This window comes from Triticum dicoccoides, chromosome 3B (assembly GCF_002162155.2).
Source record: "Triticum dicoccoides isolate Atlit2015 ecotype Zavitan chromosome 3B, WEW_v2.0, whole genome shotgun sequence".
NCBI lineage: Eukaryota > Viridiplantae > Streptophyta > Magnoliopsida > Poales > Poaceae > Triticum > Triticum dicoccoides.
This window is the reverse complement of record NC_041385.1, coordinates 524,327,056-524,350,004: the sequence shown is the minus strand read 5'-3', so window position 1 is coordinate 524,350,004 and position 22,949 is coordinate 524,327,056. Positions and strand designations below refer to the sequence as shown.

The 22,949-nt window shown below is 42.2% G+C and overlaps 1 protein-coding gene across 1 annotated transcript; it reads left to right on the top strand.

Annotated features, from left to right (window-relative positions):
* Positions 1–349: 349 nt before the first annotated feature.
* LOC119276879 (anthocyanidin 5,3-O-glucosyltransferase-like) lies at positions 350–2,499 on the top strand. Its single transcript, XM_037558050.1, has one exon. The coding sequence runs from the start codon at positions 512–514 to the stop codon at positions 1,937–1,939; it is 1,428 nt and encodes a 475-aa protein (XP_037413947.1). The 5' UTR covers positions 350–511; the 3' UTR covers positions 1,940–2,499.
* The last annotated feature ends 20,450 nt before the right edge of the window (positions 2,500–22,949 follow it).

Genomic DNA, 22,949 nt, shown 5'->3' with positions numbered 1-22,949 from the left:
GTCACTGCAGCAGTAAGGGTCGTGGTCGCAGATACGTACCGGTATCAATAACGGCAGACGATGGGCGATCGGCAGGTTGAGTAGGAGAAATGTATCTTGTGCTCGTGGCAATGCTCTGAAGAGTGAGCAAACAAAGCCTTCTAGAAGAAAGACGGCTTCGATACGAAGAGCAGATCGGCATTGCGGAAACTCGCGTGAAAAAGGCTCCACGGAGAGTACCGTCACGGATGACGTTGCCACTCCCAAAGGCGCCACTCTAGATGAGATGAGGACAGTGGAGCTGCCCCTTTACGACGGCGGCTTCAGGCACCGTGACAGAGCTTAAATTCTGTCGGGCGGCCATGCATTGCTCTACCAGACCACCCCCATGTCCAAATTTGACTGGATTCGAGCGGGCCACACTATATTATCCCCGGTCCCGGTGGGTTTGTTTGCAGGGCGGCAGAGCAGAGGCACAACATCAGACCAACCCAAAACCATTTCGTACTAGCTAGAAGAGTGAAGTGAAGCGATGAAGAAGACCGTGGTCCTGTACCCTGGCCTCGGCGTCGGCCACCTGGTGCCGATGGTCGAGGTTGCCAAGCTGTTCCTCAAGCACGGCCTGGCCGTCACCTTGGCGCTCGTCGAGCCGCAGGTCAAGTCCACGGACTTCTCCGCCGCGGTCGCCCGCGCGAGGGCCTCCAACCCCTCCGTCGACTTCCACGTCCTGCCGTCGCCGCCCGCCGATTCCAACCCCGACAGCGGGCCCAGGCACCACGTCGTCAAGGTTATCCAATCGCTCGCCGCCATGAACGCGCCCCTCCGCGACTTCCTCCGCTCGCTGCCCGCCGTCCACGCGCTCGTCCTCGACATGTTCTGCGTCGACGCCCAGGACGTCGCAGCCGAGCTCAAGCTGCCGGTCTACTACTCGTTCGCCTCCGCTGCCGGCGACCTCGCCATCTTCCTCAACCTGCCGAGCAAGTTCGCCAGCAATACGGCCAAGGTAAAAGAGCTCGGCGACTCCATCATCACCTTCCCGGGTGTTCCTCCTTTCAAGGCTTCGGAGCTGCCGTCCGAAGTTATCGCCGACGATGAAGCACTCGTGTACGTCTTACGCATGTTTCAGCGAATGGCGGAGGCGAAAGGAATTCTTATAAATTCCTTCGACTCGCTGGAAAAGCCCGCACTGAGCGCTCTCAGCGAAGGACTTTGCGTCCCTGGTCGTGCGACGCCGCCGGTCTACTGCATCGGGCCGTTGGTCTCTGGAGGCGGAGACAAGGAGCACGAGTGCCTCCGCTGGCTGGACGCGCAGCCGGACCAGAGCGTAGTGTTCCTCTCCTTCGGCAGCCTGGGCACATTCACCAGTAAGCAGCTAGAGGAAATTGCAATTGGTTTGGAGAAGTCAGGGGAGAGGTTCCTGTGGGTTGTGCGGAGCCCGCGCAGTCCCGACCAGAAGCACGGGGATCCGCTGCCGGAGCCTGACCTCGAGGCGCTCATGCCGGAAGGGTTCTTGGAGAAGACCAAGGACAGAGGGCTCGTGGTGAAGTCTTGGGCGCCGCAGGTGGAGGTCCTGCGTCACAGGGCAACCGGCGCATTCATGACGCACTGCGGCTGGAACTCGACACTGGAGGGCATCACGGCAGGGTTGCCGCTGCTGTGCTGGCCGCTGTACGCGGAGCAGAAGGTGAACAAGGTGCACATAGTGGAGGGAATGAAGCTTGGGGTGGAGATGAGAGGCTACAATGAAGAGGTGGTTAAGGCTGAGGAGGTGGAGGAGAAGGTCAGATGGGTTATGGCGTCCGAGGGAGGCACGGCACTCAGGGTGCGGGTAGCGGCAGTGAAGGATGCGGCGGCTGAGGCGCTCCAGGAAGGGGGCTCGTCCAACTTGGCGTTTGCCCAATTCCTAAAAGACGTGGATGTGAAGCTTGTAAACCTACTTAATGCTGGATTTTCTTTTTAGAAACACACTGCAGACGCACAAAACCCAGAGGATATTCTTCCATGCAGATGTATAAGCACATGATGGGAATTAACAATGCTCATACTTCATTCAAAGACATGGAAAACCACCTGCAGATTGAGACACAAGATCTCTTTTTGGCTGCTCATTCATGATAAGGTTAATACCAGAAACCTCCTTCACCGAAAGATTATGCACTTGGACAACTATAACTGTCCAATCTGTGTGGATGACACAGAAGAAACTTTGTTGCACCTCTTCTGGAATTGCCATTTTGCTCTTCAGTGCTAGGACCGTATTATCCCAAATAGAAACAGAGGAATCTCAGTGTTTGATGACATTCAACTTGCACTACTTCAGCTTCCATAGGACATTGCCTTGGACATTGTTATCATGGAATGCTGGGGTATCTGGTCGACCAGAAATGATAAGATCTTCAAGTTGCTGCTCCTCACATTACTGTACTTGCAAGGTGGCCTATGGGCCGGCCAGATCAAAGCCAAGCCGGCCAAAGCTGAAAAGATCCGAATTTGGGTAGAATAAAACTTGTAATTTTTTGATGATCCTGTTGCCCAGAACTGGAATTGATTGACTGCTTTACCACTTTTCTTGTATTTGTATATATGATTTATTAATGAGAATTGCCGTAAAACAATTGTTCTACTGTTTGTGGTACAAAAAGACACTTGAGTCTGGGTGGGCTGATTCTACCACAAGGAACCTAATCATGTAAGGTAGCTATACTTAGCTCGCCTATCTAATGCTGGATTTGTTGCCTGCTACGTATATTTTGATGTTATACGCGGTTTATTTAGCTATGCTTAGTTCGCCTATCTAATGTTGGATTTGTTGCCTTCTATGTATATTTTGATATTATACGTGTGGTCAGTTTATTTCTGGACCCTCTCAAAAATAATGATTATCCTGCTCGAAAAGAGACATTTGCACTTTAATTTCTTCTGAGCATTGAATTGTTGTGTATACTTTTATTTGTGTATGCTATTTATAGTAGAGCATTTTAGAAATCATCTTCTGGAGTCAACCAAAGCTGCACATCTGGAGTTGCATAGAAAAGAGTTAAATGCACCACATGTGCCTTAACTTGTTAGTCACTTTGGTTTCTAATGTTGCAAAATACATAAAACTGATGCTCTAACTTGTTCCATCATGCAAATACGGTGCCTCCTCCAGTATCCGAACATATGTATTGCCCATGTGACGTGCCAGCATGGCTGTGGCTGGGAGCTGGCGAGGAGAATTAGTATAAGATGCAGGTCCCACTTGTCAGCACGTGTTGGGTGTGAGAAATAGGAAAATAAAAGGCGCGGGCCTTTGTTCGAACCCAGGAACCTTGGCTACGAGGTGCATGTGAATAACCAGCCCGCCTGATGACACTTCATGTCTAGCATCGATAACATACTTTTATATGCTTTTGGTACAATAAATGGACCCGACACGTAAGCATATACCTCTTCGCTGAGTTACTTACAGGTGGGTCCCATGACCGCCTGATGCGGAGCATCCTATGGTCATCCCCGTGGACCTACATTCGTCTCCTACGACACCACATGGACCAAAGACTAGAGCTCGAGCAAGGGCTATCCAAACTAAGATGAACTCGCTCCTCTCCGAACTAACACATTCCACATGTGAGACATGGCTACTACCTCAAGCGGAGACCCCATGTGTGATCAGGTACTTAGAGGAAAGCCATGGAGCAACTACATCTAATGGGTAAGGTGATGAGAACACCAAGTACAAGGATCTAGTGAAAGAGCTGCCAGGAATCTACAGCCTCCGGACGACCGGACAATACCGGACGTCTGACGACTAGAACACCAGCCAGTCTAAGGACCCAGCCAGCGAGTGCTATAGCGTCCGGACGACCGACCCGGTCCGGACGTCCGACACTTCCCAGCACCCAGACGATCGAGCCCTTCCGAACATCCGGCACCACCATCATAGAATGAAAATGCCGGAAATCCGAGACCTTCCGGAAAAACGAGACACCGGACGTCCGACGCCCTTCGGACATCCGAGACACTTGACCAGAGCCGAATCACCGGACATCCGACGCCCTCTGGACGTCCGGACCCTCACAAGCCTCCGGACGTCCGTAACCCTCCAGAGGTCCGACGCCTGTCTGCGCACAGTGACTAGGGCCAAGGCCCATGTACCCATTCGCCCCTTTAGACTATATACACTCCTCCCTCTTGTTAGGGTTAGCATTGTGATAGCTCGTTTTGGAGATAGAGTTTTGCTCATCCACTTGATACCTACTCCATTTGGAGACCGAGGCCTCCTAGGAGAAGATCCCCCAAGTGGATTCAAGACCCTGTTTAGGGAAGATCCCCTTGTGAATTCAAGACCCCATCTCCTCACGGATTGGGAAGGACTACCTACCAGTTGTATCGTATTGTGTTGGATTTGAATTGTGTATCTCTCTTTGTGTAGTAGGATCTAGCACATGTGTAATTGAATCTCGTTGATTTGCGTGTTTCCTATCGTTTCCCCCCCATGTTTTCCCATTGTGTGTTCATCGTGTTCTTCGGGCATCCCCTCCAAATCATGAAAGATCAGCCCTAGGGTTCCACCCTAATCATCTTGGTATCATGAGCCAAGGTTGATCACGATTTTGAGTCCCTACCCCCGTTTTCCATCCTAATTTTGTGTGTTTTTGTCCAATTTCGAATATCCCCACAAAAATAGCCATACCAATTTTTTGTGATTTGTTTGTTTGAAGAAGTTTTGTTGGATTTGATGTGTTGCAGGTAGATCTAGCTTTCCCCCATCTATACCATCACTTCCATCCACGAAATTCGTCCAATTTTGACCAATTTTTTCTTTTCCCCATGAACCCCATAGTTCATCCTGCAACCCAAAGTTGCCCAGGTTCCGGTCGTCCGACCTAATTAACCTGACGAGACTGAATTTTTTCACCCGAAAATTTTCAGCCACCCCTACTTCTTTCGCACCACCACTCCAATAATCCCCCATTGCATTCCCGCATAGCCATACGACCACCGCTTTCTGCAATCACCACCATAGCTTACCCGCTACCACCTCCGACAATTTGGACAAGTTTTTTTCTTGGAGAATTTGAGTTGCGGTTCCCGTTTCCTAAGGTGTTTCGGCTACTTAGGGACGGTTCGACACCGACATCACCGCCGCTCATCTTCGCCACGGACTCGTCATCGACAACATCCACTTCACCATTTTGACACCATCAACCATAAGCAAGGGCGGTAACCTCGATGACACTCTCGTATATTCTCCCTTGCCATTGCATTGATAACCCATAGCCCATTTTGCTTCTCTTTCCTATCGATACTAGCCATTGAGTATTGCCGACAACGTTACTTGTGCACATTAGTGATCATCGTTCCATTGCATATATCATATCATCTTGGTATTCGTATCTTGGTATCATCTTATCATCACTAGTGCAATATTTTGTTCCTGCATACACAATTGTTATCTTGGTTCGTGAAGTTTTGCATAAGTGGCCAAAGGAAGAGATCAAAAGAGAAAGAGCCAAAAGCTTTTAAGCGAAAGGAAGATAAGCAAATATCCTGTAAACAAGAACCATAGCATCATACTACATTGCACGTAAGATTGTCATACTAGATCATCTTGGATCATATCACCGGAACACAATACATATATAACATACTTGGGGTAGAAGTCATTGCACTTTTGCTTTGTAGGTCGTGCACAAGTACCGTATCCGCCTATTGAGCAATCATGCTAGCGTATCTCTAGAGTTGTGCAACAAGAACATTTTTCGTGGATTCCACATTTTGAGCTCATTCCTTGATTGCACGACCCCATTTATCTATCCGTGCATGTGTTTCCGTGTGCCACATATTGCTATTGGTCTACTTGTTGCATTTGCAAATTTATGAAACTTTTTCAACATTATTGAATCTTGCTAACATTCGCATAAATTTTGGGCCACCATCCTCACCAAGCTACTCCAAAAGCCTTATTTATGTAGGTGTGAGAACCGACAAGATCCGGTACCAATTGTGTTATTTCCATGCTACATTTTGAGTGATCATCGATCCATCTTCAACATTAGATAAGGTACATTTGGTATAGTTCTTTCCTTTCGTCCACTCACATACTTGCTTGAGATGATGGATAGGCCAACTACTTCTTTGAATCCACTCTTCATCGAGCAAGATGAGGACCCGAACAACTACGTCACCAAGAACCACCTCTTCGGCACGCAAAGAGCTTTGCATCAAGAGAATGAAGCGTTCAACGACCGCATCGACCTACTGGCCACCGACTTGGGACAATCCGAGCAATGTACAAGAAACTACCTAGACCATAAGCTTTCCTCACAAATGGAGGAGAACGACGAAAGGTTGTCGACTCAAAAGGTGGAGAATGATGCAAGGATGGAGGAGATTCGTGCCTTGTTGGTCAACCGTTCTTCTACATCTTCTTCATCACCAAGACGACCCCATTCAAGCCGACATTCCTTGTACACCTCTTTGGAAGCAAGTCCTCCTCGAGCTCGTCCGCAAAGTCAACAAGACCATGAAGATCATCAAGCTCCAAAAACCCATTTCATGGCAATGGTCTAAAAGGCCACATCCATGAACATGAAAGACTACGTCGACAAGCTAATGATCCTCCGGTCCAAGCGCAAGCTCCAATACGTCAAGATCAACAAGAAAATCAAGATGGTGATGCCCCTCGATAAGATCAACACCGTCATGAGGAACAAGCCCTTGAAGCCCCACATGCTCTACGTGAATCAACAAGAGCCGTCAATGAATGTAACTGCCAAGTACATCTACAAGAAGTGGCCCTCCGACGAGAGCAACAAGAAGAGTCCGCACGCCTTGAGGTGCACCAAGAAATGAGAACCGTGCAAGAATTCCACAACCTCAACAACAAAACAATCAAGAGGGGACGAGGAGCAAGCGGCTCAAGATCCTCCACCATGGCAAGAGCGTCATCCCCTTCGACAACAACGAAATGAAGAGCAACACTATGGCAAGCTCAAGTTCACCATGCCTAAGTTCTCCGAAAGCAACGACCCCGAAGACTACCTTTTATGGGCATTGAAAGTTGACAAGATCTTTCGCTTGCACAACTATGAAGAAGAAAAGAAGATCGCCATGGCATATCTTGAGTTCCAAAACTATGTCTTCATTTGGTGGGAGCAAGTCACTGAGCGCTGAGAAGCCAAAAGGTGATCCACCCATCACAACATGGAATCAAATGAAGGATGTCATGCAAGTGCGTTTTGTACCCACATACTATAGCCACGACCTCTTCAAGAAATTGCAACTCCTCAAGAAAGGAACCAAGTCCATTGAAGAATACAACAAGGAAATGAATATTGCAATGATACGAGCTAATGTCACGGAAGATGAGGAGCAAACCATGGCATGTTTCTTAAATGGCCTCAACCATCCTGTCAAGAAGATTGCGGATTTCCAACCGTACACGAACCTCCTCGAGTTAGTGCACCAAGCCACCAAGGCGGAACGACAAGTGCAAGATGATTACAAGTATGCCAAGTACTCTTCCAAGACATATGACCCCCACAATCAAGCTTCAACGACTACGATGCCTTCTACCTCAATGAAACCTACACCAAGCAACGACGACAAGTCAAGTTACAAGAAAACTTCGACACCTTCAAGTCATCCATCTACTACAAGCAACTTCAAGCCGAGAGCTTCATCATCTACAACTCCACCAGATGAGACCGTCAAGACAAGTTCCATCAAATGCTTCACATGTCAAGGCCGAGGCCACACGACATTTGAGTGCCCCACTCGGCGCACCATGATCGCCAACGATGAGGGCACCTATGACTCGATGAGTGAGGAAGAAATGGAAGCCATTGAGAACATGGCCATGCACCAGCGCGTGAATGAAGATGAATATGACCAAGTCTTTTGATGAAGATGAAGATGACCAAGTCTTTTGTGACAATGATTCGAGTCCCTCTCTCGTTGACTACAAGGTCCCGACTCTTCAACACCAACAAGACAAAGACCAATGTTGCCACATCTTCCACACTAAAGCGGGCATACGTTCTGTGAAGGTCATCATCGACGGAGGAAGTTGCCACAATTTGGCAAGTGAAGAGCTGTGTTCCAAGCTACAATTGGTCAAGAAGAAGCATCCTCGTCCCTACAAGGTCCAATGGCTTAGCGACTCCTGAACCATCCAAGTGGAGCACACCGTTCAAGTCTCCTTCAAGATTGGCGCATACAAACACATCTTGGAGTGTGATGTGGTTCCCATCTCCGTTTGCCATCTCCTACCTGGATGACCTTGGCAATTCGACCGTGGAGTCTTTCGCAATGGGCGAACCAATAGCTATAGCTTCAAGATGAAGGGAAATGAGTATGTGCTACGACCTATGTCACCTAGCCAAGTGATCGCTGATATCGCTTGAAGCTACGTCCATATTTCCCCAAAGAGGAAGGGATGATGCAGCACAACGGTGGTAGGTATTCCCTCAGATATGAAACCAAGGTTATCAAACCAGTAGGAGAACCAAGCAACACAAGGTAAACAGCCCCTGCACACAAATAACAACACCTCGCAACCCGACGTGTTAAAGGGGTTGTCAACCCCTTTTGGGGTACGGCGGCTCAAGATAGGCAAAGAAAGTGAGGTAAATTTGTAGATGGGATAAATAGATCACGGAACAAATAAATTGCAGCAAGGTATTTTTGTATTTTTGGTTTAATAGATCTGAAAATAAACGCAAGGAAAAATTAGATCGCAAGGCAAATATATGAGAAAGAAGTCCCGGGGGCCGTAGGTTTCACTAGTGGCTTCTCTCGAGAAAAATAGCAAACGGTGGGTGAACAAATTACTGTTGGGCAATTGATAGAACTTCAAATAATCATGACGATATCCAGGCAATAATCATTACATAGGCATCACGTCCAAGATTAGTAGACCGACTCCTGCCTGCATCTACTACTATTACTCCACACATCGACCGCTATCCAGCATGCATCTAGTGTATTAAGTTCATGGAAAAACGGAATAATGCAATAAGAACGATGACATGATGTAGACAAGATCTGTTTATCTATTGCGGCAGATATGGATCCAGCTTTTTATCGTTAGTAGCAATGATACATCTGTGTCGGTTCCCTTTCTGTCACTAGGATCAAGCACCGTAAGATCTAAACCACTATCGGGCACCTCTTCCCATTGCAAGATAAATAGATCAAGTTGGCCAAACAAAACCCAAATATAGGAGAAGAAATACGAGGCTATAAGAGATCACGCATATAAGAGATCAAAGAACTCAAATAACTTTCATGGATATAAAAAGATATAACTGATCATAAACTCGAAGTTCATCAGATCCCAACAAACACACCGCCAAAAGACTTACATCATATGGATCTCCAAGAGACCATTGTATTGATAATCAAGAGAGAGAGAGAGAGAGAGAGAGAGAGAGAGAGAGAGAGAGGAATCCATCTAGCTACTAACTACGAACTTGAAGGTCTACAAAGAACTACTCACGCATCATCGGAGAGGCACCAATGGAAGTGGTTAACCCCTCCGTGATGGTGTCTAGATTGGATCTCGTGGTTCTGGACTCTGCGGTGGCTGGATGAAAATTTCGTCGACTCCCCTAGGGTTTCTGGAATATTGGGGTATTTATAGAGCAAAGAGTCGGTCCAGGGGGCACTCGAGGTGGGCACAACCCACCAAGGCACGCATGGGCCTCCTGGCGCACCCTGGTGGGTTGTCCCCTCCTCGGGACTCCCCCCAGGTGCAACCAGGGCCCAACTTCTTCCTTCTAGTCCATAAAAAATCATCGTAAATTGGCGTGGCATTTGGACTCCGTCTGATATTTATTTCCTGCTATGTAAAAAACATGCAGAAAACAACAGCTGGCACTTGGCACTATGTCAAAAGGTTAGTACCAAAAAAATGATATAAAATGACTACATAATGATTATAAAACATCCAAGATTGATAATATAACAACATGGAATAATCAAAAATTATAGATACGTTGGAGACGTATCAACATCCCCAAGCTTAACTCCTACTCGTCCTCGAGTAGGTAAGTGATAAAAACAATTTTTTTGATGTGGAGTGCTGTTTATCATGTCATATCATATTCCTTTTTTCATAGCATGGACATTTGGACTTTTATGTGATTCAAAGCAATAGTCTAGTTTGGACATAATAATTTAGATACTCAAGAATATCAACAGGCAACCATGTCTTTTCAAAATATTAATGCTAAAACAAGTTATCCCTAGCCCATCATGCTCAAACATTGATCCATTCATGAAACACACTCGAATATTAGCTACACCCAATACTTAAGTATGATCATATTGTCCCCTAGTTGGTGCTTTTATAAGAGAGGATGAAGACTCAATTTCAAAAATAAAAATGCATAAAGTAAAAGTAAGGCCCTTCGCGGAGGGAAGTAGGGATTTGTAGAGGTGCTAGAGCTCAAAGCGGAAAAAAGAGATAAAAACATTTTGGGAGGCGTATCCATCCCACCAACGAAAATGACTTGGACCATCCCACCACTTTCCATGCTAGATATATCATAGGCGGTTCCCAAAAAGAAAATAAAGTTTATTCCTTTTTCCACCTTAACTTTCACTTTCCATGGCTAGCCGTATCCACGGGTGCTCTCCATACCAACACTTTCCAAGGAATTTATTATTTCACAACATAAAGTAAATTCATTTTTGCATTTCGGGACTGGGCATCCCTAATACCTTTGCCTTACTCTCGTGCAATGACAAGTGAATAAACACTCATCGTGAGAATAACACATCTAGCATGGAAAATATTAGCTACCCATTACCGTTCCGCGAGCAAAACCAACACACAAAAGAGAAGTTCATTTTGAAAATTAGAGATGGCACATGCAAATTTGCTTAGAACGGCAAAAGAATACCGCATATAGGTAGATATAGTGGACTCATGAGGCAAAACTGGTTTAAGGGATTTTGGATGCACAAGTAGAGGTCATACTTGGTGCAAAATGAAGGATAGCAAAAAGATTAAGAAGCGACCAACCAAGAAATGAACAATCTCATAAGCAAGCATTAAGCATAATTAACACAGAATAATGCACCACAAGTAGGATATAATTTTCATTGCATGATTATTAACTTTCGTGCATGCATAGGGAATCACAAACCTTAACACCAATATTCTTACTAGAACACAATTACTCATCAACATAACTCACATATCACATAATCATATCTCAAAACTATTATTAAGAATCAAGTTTATTTTGTCCAATGATCTTCATGACATTTTTTTTTTATTTTTTATCCTTCTTGGATATCTATTACTTTGGGACTAATTTTCATGTGTTGCTTTTCATAAGCTCAAACAAATATAAGTGAAGATCATGAGCATAACATATTTTCTTTCTCTCAAAATAATTTAAGTGAAGCAAGAGAGAATTTCTTCAAAATTTTACTAACTCTCAAATAAATCTAAGTGAAGCAAGAGAGAATTCTTCAAAAATACTAAGCACACCGTGCTCAAAAAGATATAAGTGAAGCACTAGAGCAAGTCCATTGCTCCTAAAAATTTAAGTGAAGCAAAGAGAGCAATTCTAACAAGTCATGACATAATTTTGGCTCTCTCAAATAGGTGTGTCCAGCAAGGATTGATGACTTAAAACCCAAAATAAAACAAGCAAAGACACAAATCATACAAGACGCTCCAAGCAAAACACATATCATGTGACGAATAAAAATATAGTCTCGAGTAAAATACCGATGGTCGTTAGAAGAAAGAAGGGATGCCACTCGGGGGCATCCCCAAGCTTAGTTGGTTGCTCATTCTTGGATAATATCTTGGGGTGCCGGGCATCCCCAAGCTTAGGCTCTTCTATCCTTCTTTCATCCATCGTAAGATAACCCAAAACTTGAAAACTTCAATCACACAAAACTCAACAAAACCCTTGTGAGATCCGTTAGTAAAAGAAAGAAAACCACTACTATAAGTGCTGTGTCAAACCAATTCTTATTTTGTTTTTGTATTATATACACTGTATTCCAACTTTTCTATGGCAAAAACTCATCAAAGAAAACCATAGAACCATCAAAATAAGCACACAACACAAAGAAAACAGAATCTGTCAAAACATAACAATCTGTAGTAATCTGGAACTTTCGAATACTTATGTAACTCCACAAATTCTACCAAATTAGGAAGACCAGAATAATTTGTATATTAATCTTCTGCAAAAAGAAGCAGAGCAAAAGCTCTTTTCTGTGATTTATGATAATTATTTTCGTGAGCACAAAGTTTCTGTCTTTTTCAGCAAGATGAAACAACTATCACCCCAGAAGATCCTAAAGGCTTTACTTGGCACAAACACTAATTAAAACATAAAAAAAAAATCATACCAGTATCATAATTGTTCTAACACACAAGAACAGCAAGAAAAAATCAAAAATAAATTTTATTCATTGGGTTTCCTCCCAACAAGCGCTATAGTTTTACGCCCTTAGCTAGGCGTAAAGCAAGGATCTAAGTTTTGTCTTCTGAAGTTTTGGCAACTTTTGTAAGGGTTTTCTCAAACCCGGGAGGCTCTTTACGCTTCCCTAAATTATACGTAAAAGAAACCATCTTAAGATCCAAAATATCCAATCACTTGTTGCAAAGAGTAATCAAGGTATTCATGCGATTGATACTACCAATGAGGTGCTTGAGGGGTTCATTATATTTTTGTAGTTCGACCATATGTTTATGTAAATCACCAAGTTTGTCCAACATTTGAACTCCCTCAGGGGTAAAGGAAAACCCCTTCTTTTGAGGAGGAATTTCCAAAATTCCTTCCAAGATTTCATAGGCAGCATTTGCATCAAGCTCAATAAAATTTCCTTTAGCGGCAAAATCAAGAAGTTTTCTATGATGCAAAGCTAATCCTATGTAAAAATTACGAAGCAAAACCTTAGCATCCCCCTTTAGGTTGGAGACACGATACGATTCCATAAGCCTATACCAGGCATCTTTCAAATTTTCTCCTTGTCTTTGCTTGAAGTAAAGAACTTCAAAATCTGGTGACAAAGGAGGAGTAGGGACACTAGCCATCGGGACTAGAGACAAGAGATCGGTGAAAAAGAGGGGCGAATAAAACGGCAAATTTTTGTGAAGTGGGGGAGAGGAAAATGAGAGGCAAATGGCGAATAATGTAAATTGCAAGGAGATGAGATTTGTGATTAGGAACCTGGTTATGTTGAAGATCCTCCCTGGCAATGGTGCCAGAAATTCCTCTTGATGTCGCTTGAAGCTACGCCGGTATTTCCCCAAAGAGGAAGGGATGATGCAGCACAACGGTGGTAGATATTTCCCTCAGATATGAAACCAAGGTTATCGAACCAGTAGGAGAACCAAGAGACACAACATAAACAACCCCTGCACATAAATAACAACACCTAGCAACCCGACGTGTTAAAGGGGTTGTCAATCCCTTTCGGGGTATGGCGCCTCAAGATAGGCAAAGGACATGAGGTAAATTTGTAGATGGGATAAATAGATCGCGGAACAAATAAATTGCAGCAAGGTATTTTTGTATTTTTGGTTTAATAGATCTGAAAATAAACGCAAGGAAAAAGTAGATCACAAGGCAAATATATGAGAAAAAATACCCTGGGCCCGTAGGTTTCACTAGTGGCTTCTCTCGAGAAAAATAGCAAACGGTGGGTGAACAAATTAATGTTGGGCAATTGATAGAACTTCAAATAATCATGACGATATCCAGGCAATGATCATCACATAGGCATCACGTCCAAGATTAGTAGACCGACTCCTGCCTGCATCTACTACTATTACTCCACATATCGACCTCTATCCAGCATGCATCTAGTGTATTAAGTTCATGGAAAAACGGTGTAATGTAATAAGAACGATGACATGATGTAGACAAGATCCGTTTATCTATTGCGGCAGATATGGATCCCATCTTTTTATCCTTAGTAGCAACGATACATACATGTCGGTTCCCTTTCTGTCACTGGGATCAAGCACCGTAAGATCGAACCCACTACCGGGCACCTCTTCCCATTGCAAGATAAATAGATCAAGTTGGCCAAACAAAACCCAAATATCGGAGAAGAAATACGAGGCTATAAGAGATCACACATATAAGAGATCAAAGAACTCAAAAAACTTTCATGGATATAAAAAGATATAACTGATCATAAACTCGAAGTTCATTAGATCCCAACAAACACACCGCCAAAAGACTTCTGTCATATGGATCTCCAAGAGACCATTGTATTGATAATCAAGAGAGAGAGAGAGAGAGAGAGAGAGAGAGAGAGGAAGCCATTTAGCTACTAACTACAGACCCGAAGGTCTACAAAGAACTACTCACGCATCATCGGAGAGGCACCAATGGAAGTGGTGAACCCCTCCGTGATGGTGTCTAGATTGGATCTTGTGGTTCTGGACTTTGCGGCGGCTGGATTAAAATTTCATCGACTCCCCTAGGGTTTTGGAAAACTGGGGTATTTATAGAGCAAAGAGTCGGTCTAGGGGGGCGCCCAAGATGGGCACAACCCACCAGGGCGCGCCTGGGCCTCCTGGCGCACCCTGGTGGGTTGTCCCCTCCTCGGGACTCCCCCCAGGTGCAACCAGGGCCAGCTTCTTCCTTCTGGTCCATAAAAAATCATCATAAATTGGCGTGGCATTTGGACTCCGTCTGATATTGATTTCATATGATGTAAAAAACATGCAGAAAGCAGCAACTGGCAGTTGGCACTATGTCAATAGATTAGTACCAAAAAAATGATATAAAATGACTATATAATGATTATAAAACATCCAAGATTGAAAATAAAACAACATGGAATAATAAAAAATTATAGATACGTTGGAGACGTATCAATCGCTGACAGGCAAGCAACCACCCATCATGGAGATAGTGAGAGAGTGAGCCACCAAAAGGAGAGGGAGCACAAGCCAAAAATGAGTGCCTCCATGATGAGCGACAAGAAAAAGTTAGTGATTTTCGCTACCAAAAGAGAGATGAGAAAAGTGTGTGAGAACCCATCTAGTGTTATGCATTATGTCCTAGTGTGCAAAGACGAAACAGCAAGAACTAACACCTCTCACCATCTACCATTAGTGTTGTCTAATCTACTACAGGAATTCAAAGATGTCTTCCCTGATGAGATACCTCGTGGACTACCTCCACTACGCGGCATCGAACATCAAACCGATCTCATCCCTGGCACACCGTTACCAAACAAGGCACCCTACCGCGGCAACCCAAAACAAACCAAGAAAATACAAAGCCAAGTACAACACCTCATTGACAATGGGCATGTACGTGAAAGATTAAGTCCTTTTTCCATTCCAGTTATTCTTGTGCCTAAGAAAGATAGTAGTTTTCGCATGTGTTCCGATTGTCGTCCCATTAATGCTATCACTGTTTGTTATCGCTATCCCATTCCACGCCTTGACGATATGCTAGATGATCTTAGTGGATCCACCATTTTCTCTAAGATTGATCTTAAAAGTGGCTATTACCAAATACGCATCCAAGAAGGTGATGAATGAAAACCCACTTTCAAAACCAAGTTTGACTTGTATGAATGGTTGGTCGTGCCTATGGGCTTATCCGAAGCACCCGACACTTTTATGCGTGTGATGCATGATGTCTACTACACAACCTTCTTCTTGTAGACGTTGTTGGGCCTCCAAGTGCAGAGGTTTGTAGGACAGTAGCAAATTTCCCTCAAGTGGATGACCTAAGGTTTATCAATCCGTGCGAGGTGTAGGATGAAGATGGTCTCTCTCAAACAAACCTGCAACCAAATAACAAAGAGTCTCTTGTGTCCCCAACACACCCAATACAATGGTAAATTGTATAGGTGCACTAGTTCGGCGAAGAGATGGTGATACAAGTGCAATATGGATGGTAGATATGAGTATTTGTAATCTGAAAATATAAAAACAGCAAGGTAACAAGTGGTAAAGTTGAGCGTAAACGGTATTGCAATGCTAGGAAACAAGGCCTAGGGTTCATACTTTCACTAGTGCAAGTTCTCTCAACAATAATAACATAATTGGATCATATAACTATCCCTAAACATGCAAGAAAGAGTCACTCCAAAGTCACTAATAGCGTAGAACAAATGAAGAGATTATGGTAGGGTACGAAACCACCTCAAACTTATTCTTTCTGATCGATCTATTCAAGAGTTCGTAGTAAAATAACACGAAGCTATTCTTTCCGTTCGATCTATCATACAGTTTGTACTAGAATAACACCTTAAGACACAAATCAACCAAAAACCTAATGTCACCTAGATACTCCAATGTCACCTCAAGTATCCATGAGTATGATTATACGATATGCATCACACAATCTCAGATTCATCTATTCAACCAACACAAAGAACTTCAAAGAGTGCCCCAAAGTTTCTACCGGAGAGTCAACACGAAAACGTGTGCCAACCCCTATGCTTAAGTTCACAATGTTACGGAACCCGCAAGCTGATCACCAAAACTTACATCAAGTAGATCACGCGAATATCCCATCGTCACCATAGATAAGCACATGCAAGACATACATCAAGTGTTCTCAAATCCTTAAAGACTCAATCCGATAAGATAACTTCAAAGGGAAAACTCAATCCATTACAAGAGAGTAAAGGGGGAGAAACATCATAAGATCAAAATATAATAGCAAAGATCACGATACATCAAGATCGTGCCAAATCAAGAACACGAGAGAGAGAGAGATATATATCAAACACATAGCTACTGGTACATACCCTCAGCCCCGAGGGTGAACTACTCCCTCCTCATCATGGAGAGCGCCGAGATGATGAAGATGGCCACCGGTGATGGATTCCCCCTTCAGCAGGGTGCCGGAACAGGCTCCCGAGAGGTTTTTGGTGGCTAGAGAGGCTTGCGGCGGCGGAACTCCCGATCTATTATGCTCCTGGATGTTTTCGGGGTATATGGGTATATATAGGAGGGAGAAGTAGGTCAGTGGAGCTGCAAGGGGCCCACGAGGGTCGGGGGCGCGCCCAGGGGGGCAGGCGCGCCTCCCTGCCTCGTGGCTTCCTTGCTTCTTTATTGACGTCCACTCCAAGTCCCCTGGATCACGTGTGTTCCAAAAATAACTCTCCCGAAGGTTTCATACCGTTTGGACTCCATTTGATATTCCTTTTCTGCGAAACACGGAAATAGGCAAGAAAACAACAATTTGCACTGGGCCTTCGGTTAATAGTTTAGTCCCAAAAATAATATAAAAGTACTTAGTAAAGCCCATTAAACATCCAAAACGGATAATATAATAGCATGGAACAATCAAAAGTTATAAATACGTTGGATACGTATCAAGCATCCCCAAGCTTAATTCCTGCTCGTCCTCGAGTAGGTAAATGATAAAAACAGAATTTTTGATGTGGAATGCTACCTAGCATATTTCTCAATGTAATTTTCTTTATTGTGGCATGAATGTTCAGATCCAAAAGATTCAATATAAAAGTTTAATATTGACATAAAAATAGTAATACTTCAAGCATGCTAACCAAGCAGTTTATGTCTTATCAAAATAACATAGACAAAGAAAGCTTATCCCTACAAAATCATATAGTTTGGCCATGCTTCATTTTCATCACACAAAATGCTCCCATCATGCACAACCCCGGTTTCAGCCAAGCAATTGGTTCATACTTTTTAACGCACTTCAGCCTTTTCAACCCTCACACAATACATGAGCGTAAGCCATGGATATAGCACTATGGATGGAGTAGAGTATGATGATAGTGATTATGTGAGAAAACAAAAAAGGAGAAAGGCTCATATTGACATAGCTAATCAACAGGCCATGGAGATGGCCATCAATTGATGTCAATACGAGGAGTAGGGATTGCCATGCAATGGATGCACTAGAGCTATAAATGTATGAAAGCTCATCAAAATAAACTAAGTGGGTGTGCATCCAACTTGCTTGCTCACGAAGACCTAGGGCATTTTGAGGAAGCCCATCATTGGAATATACAAGCCAAGTTCTATAATGAAAAATTCCCACTAGTATATGAGAGTGACAACATAGGAGACTCTCTATCATGAAGATCATGGTGCTACTTTGAAGCACAAGTGTGGAAAAAGGATAGTAACATTGTCACTTCTCTCTTTTTCTCTCATTTTCTTCTTCTCTTTTTTTATTGGTGGGCTTCTTTGGCCTCTTTTTTTGTTTGTGCTTCTTTGGCCTCTTCTATTTTAAAGTCCGGAGTCTCATCCCGACTTGTGGGGGAATCATAGTCTCCATCATCCTTTACTCACATGGGACAATGCTCTAATAATGGAAATCATCACACTTCCATTTATTTATAACTCAAGAATTACAACTCAATACTTAGGACAAAATATGACTCTATGTGGATGCCTCCGGCGGTGTACCGGGATATGCAATGAATCAAGAGTGACATGTATGAAAGAGTTATAAAGGTGTCTTTGCCACAAATACGATGTCAACTACATGATCATGCAAAAGCAATATGACAATGATGGAGCGTGTCATGATAAAGGGAACGGTGGAAAGTTGCATGGCAATATATCTCGAAATGGCTATGGAAATGCCATAATAGGTAGGTATGGTGGCTGTTTTGAGGAAGATATAAGGATGTTTATGTGTGATAGAGCGTATCTTATCACGGGGTTTGGATGCACCGGCGAAGTTTGCACCAACTCTCAAGGTGAGAAAGGGCAATGCACGACACCGTAGAGGCTAGCAAATTGCGAAAGGGTAAGAGTGTGTATAATCCATGGACTCACATTAGTCATAAAGAACTCATATACTTATTGCAAAAGTTTATTAGCCCTCGAAGCAAAGTACTACTACTCATGCTCCTAGGGGAAGGGTTGGTAGGAGTTAACCATCGCGCGATCCCGAGCTCCACTCATAAGGAAGGCAATCAAAGAACACCCCATGCTTCAAATTTGTCACACAATGTTCACCATACGTGCATGCTACAGGACTTGCCAACTTTAACACAAGTATTTCTCAATTTCATAATTACCCAACTAGCATGACTCTAACATTACCACCTTTATATCTCAAAACTATTATCAAGTATCAAATTTATCATAGTGTTCAATGCACTTTATATGAAAGTTTTTATTATATCCCTCTTGGATGCCTATCATATTAGGACTGAATTCATAACCAAAGCAAATTACCATGCTGTTCTAAAGACTCTCAAAATAATATAAGTTAAGCATGAGAGTTCATCTATTTCTTTAAAATAAAGCCACCATCGTGCTCCAAAAGATATAAGTGAAGCACTAGAGCAAATGACAAACTACTCTGAAAGATATAAGTGAAGATCAATGAGTAGTCGAATAATTATGCAACTATGTGAAGACTCTATAACATTTAAGAATTTAAGATCTTGGTATTTTATTCAAACATCAAGCAAAACAAAAGAAAATAAAATGACGCTCCAAGCAAAACACATATCATGTGGTGAATAAAAATATAGCTCCAAGTAAAGTTACCAATGAACGAAGACGAAAGAGGGGATGCCATCCGGGGCATCCCCAAGCTTAGGCTCTTGGTTGTCCTTGAATATTACCTTGGGGTGCCTTGGGCATTCCCAAGCTTAGGCTCTTTCCACTCCTTATTCCATAGTCCATCGAATCTTTACCCAAAACTTGAAAACTTCACAACACAAAACTCAATAGAAAACTCGTAAGCTCCGTTAGTATAAGAAAATAAATCACCACTTAGGTACTATTGTGAACTCATTCTAAAATCATAATGGTGTAATATCTACTGTATTCCAACTTCTCTATGGTTCATACCCTTCGATATTACTCATAGATTCATCAAAATAAGTAAATAACACAATGAAAACAGAATCTGTCAAAAACAGAACAGTCTGTAGTAATCTGTATCATTCGAATACTTCTGTAACTACAAAAATTCTGAAATAAATTGTTGGACGTGAGTAATTTGACTATTAATCATCTGCAAGAATAATCAACCTAAAATCACTCTCCAGTAAAAAATGGCAGCTAATCTCGTGAACGCAAAAGTTTCTGTTTTTTATAGCAAGATCTCATAGACTTCACCCAAGTCTTACCAAAGGTCCTACTTGGCACAAACACTAATTGAAACATAAAACCACATCTAAACAGAGGCTATATGAATTATTTATTACTAAACAGGAGCAAAAATCACAAAACAAAAATAAAATTGGGTTGCCTCCCAACAAGCGCTAAACTTTAACGCCCCTAGCTAGGCATGATGATTTCAAATGATGCTCACGTAAAAGATAAGAATTGAGAGCATCATGAATAATATGACTAGCACATTTAAGTCTAACCCACTTCCTATGCATAGGGATTTTGTGAGCAAACAACTTATGGGAACAATAATCAACTAGCATAGGAAGGCAAAACAAGCAAACTTCAAGATTTTAAGCACATAGAGAGGAAACTTGATATTATTGCAATTCCTACAAGCATATGTTCCTCCCTCATAATAATTTTAAGTAGCATCATGAATGAACTAAACAATATAACCATCACATAAAGCATTCTTTTCATGATCTACAAGCATAGAATTTTTATTACTCTCCACATAAGCAAAATTCTTCTCATTCGGAATAGTGGGAGTATCATAAGAGACTCGAATACTATAAATTGTTTCCATATTAAAAGAGTAATGTTCAGAAAAAGGGTAATCATAATCATGACAAGTTTTATAAATATAATCATCACTACTTTTTATAGCATAAGTTTCATCACAATAATCATCATAAGTAGCAACTTTGTTCTCATCATAATCAATTGAAACCTCTTCCAAAATAGTGGATTGATCACTAAATAAAGTCATGACCTCTCCAAATCCACTTTCATAAATATTATAAGATTAAACACCCTCCAAAATAGTGGGATCATTACTTCCTAAAGTTGACACTCTTCCAAACCCACTTTCATCATAAATAGGAGGCATGCTATCATCATAATAAATTTGCTCATCGAAACTTAGGAGGCTAAAAATATCATCTTCATTAAACGTAGCATGCCCAAGCTTGGGACAAACATTAATTGCAGCAAATATATTCTCAAACATGTCATTCTCACCAAACATAGCATCCCCAAGCTTGGGCCTTTTCATATCATAAGCATAATCACTCTCGTCATTAATAGTATGGATAGCACCAATAGTATAACAATTATCATCATCACAATGAGTAATAGGAGCAACATCATTTGAGAGGGATTCCTTTCTACCTTTTCTTCTCCGCATTTTCTTTTTCTTCTTCACATCATGTGTGGGTTTAACCCTATTTTTTGAGTTCCTTATTAATGAGATTGGTTGAATAGAAAACTCCTCCTCGTTACCTGATTCATCATAAGAAATAATAGGAGGATATTGGGAAGTCTCTTCCCTTTCATTAGTATTCTCTTCATCTTCAATTTGTTTTATTTTCTTTATGTAATTGGCAATATAAGGATTTTCAATGCAATTCACCGCACAATACATAAAAATTTCTTCTAGATCAAAATCAAGAACTTCATCAAGGACAAATTCTGGCATATCCTTAGTTATACGTTTCATTTCTTCATAACCCAAAATCAAACGAAGTTCATTATGATGTGCAAGGGAAATCAAGTCATCACAATTTTTGGACACGATATGATCATAAAATAATTTGCATTGGGGATTTGAATGATCATGTTCATTGCAAAGTTCATAAGGATGGCAAAGAAATTTTAAATTTTCAGCACAAGCATCTAGCCTTTCTGGCAACCATTTAGTTTCTAAATACTTATGCCTCTTGAAAAATCGATCTTCCCTATTTGATGTGTACTTGCAAACTCTATGCACTCCACAAAAGTTGACATGCTTATAAGAGACATTTTCATCATGACTAGTGCAACCATCATTAGTACTATGGATATTCAAAGAGTTCATACTAACAACATTGCAATCATGCTCATCATTCAAAGATTTAGTGCCAAACATTTTATAGACTTCTTCTTCTAGCACTTGAGCACAATTTTCCTTTCCAACATTCTCATGAAAGATATTAAAAAGATGAAGCATATGAGGCAAACTCAATTCCATTTTTTTGTGTAGTTTTATTTTATAAACTAAACTAGTGATAAACAAGAAACTAAAAGATTCGATTGCAAGATCTAAAGATATACCTTCAAGCACTCACCTCCCCGGCAACGGCGCCAGAAAAGAGCTTGATGTCTACTACACAACCTTCTTCTTGTAGACGTTGTTGGGCCTCCAAGTGCAGAGGTTTGTAGGACAGTAGCAAATTTCCCTCAAGTGGATGACCTAAGGTTTATCAATCTGTGGGAGGTGTAGGATGAAGATGGTCTCTCTCAAACAACCCTGCAACCAAATAACAAAGAGTCTCTTGTGTCCCCAACACACCCAATACAATGGTAAATTGTATAGGTGCACTAGTTCGGCGAAGAGATGGTGATACAAGTGCAATATGGATGGTAGATATGAGTATTTGTAATCTAAAAATATAAAAACAGCAAGGTAACAGGTGGTAAAAGTGAGCGTAAACGGTATTGCAATGCTAGGAAACAAGGCCTAGGGTTCATACTTTCACTAGTGCAAGTTCTCTCAACAATAATAACATAATTGGATCATATAACTATCCCTCAACATGCAACAAAGAGTCACTCCAAAGTCACTAATAGCAGAGAACAAACAAAGAGATTATGGTAGGGTACGAAACCACCTCAAAGTTATTCTTTCTGATTGATCTATTCAAGAGTCCGTAGTAAAATAACACGAAGCTATAATTTCCATTCGATCTATCTAGAGTTCGTACGAGAATAACACCTTAAGACACAAATCAACCAAAACCCTAATGTCACCTAGATACTCCAATGTCACCTCAAGTGTCCGTGGGTATGATTATACGATATGCATCACACAATCTCAGATTCATCTATTTAACCAACACAAATAACTTCAAAGAGTGCCCCAAAGTTTCTACTGGAG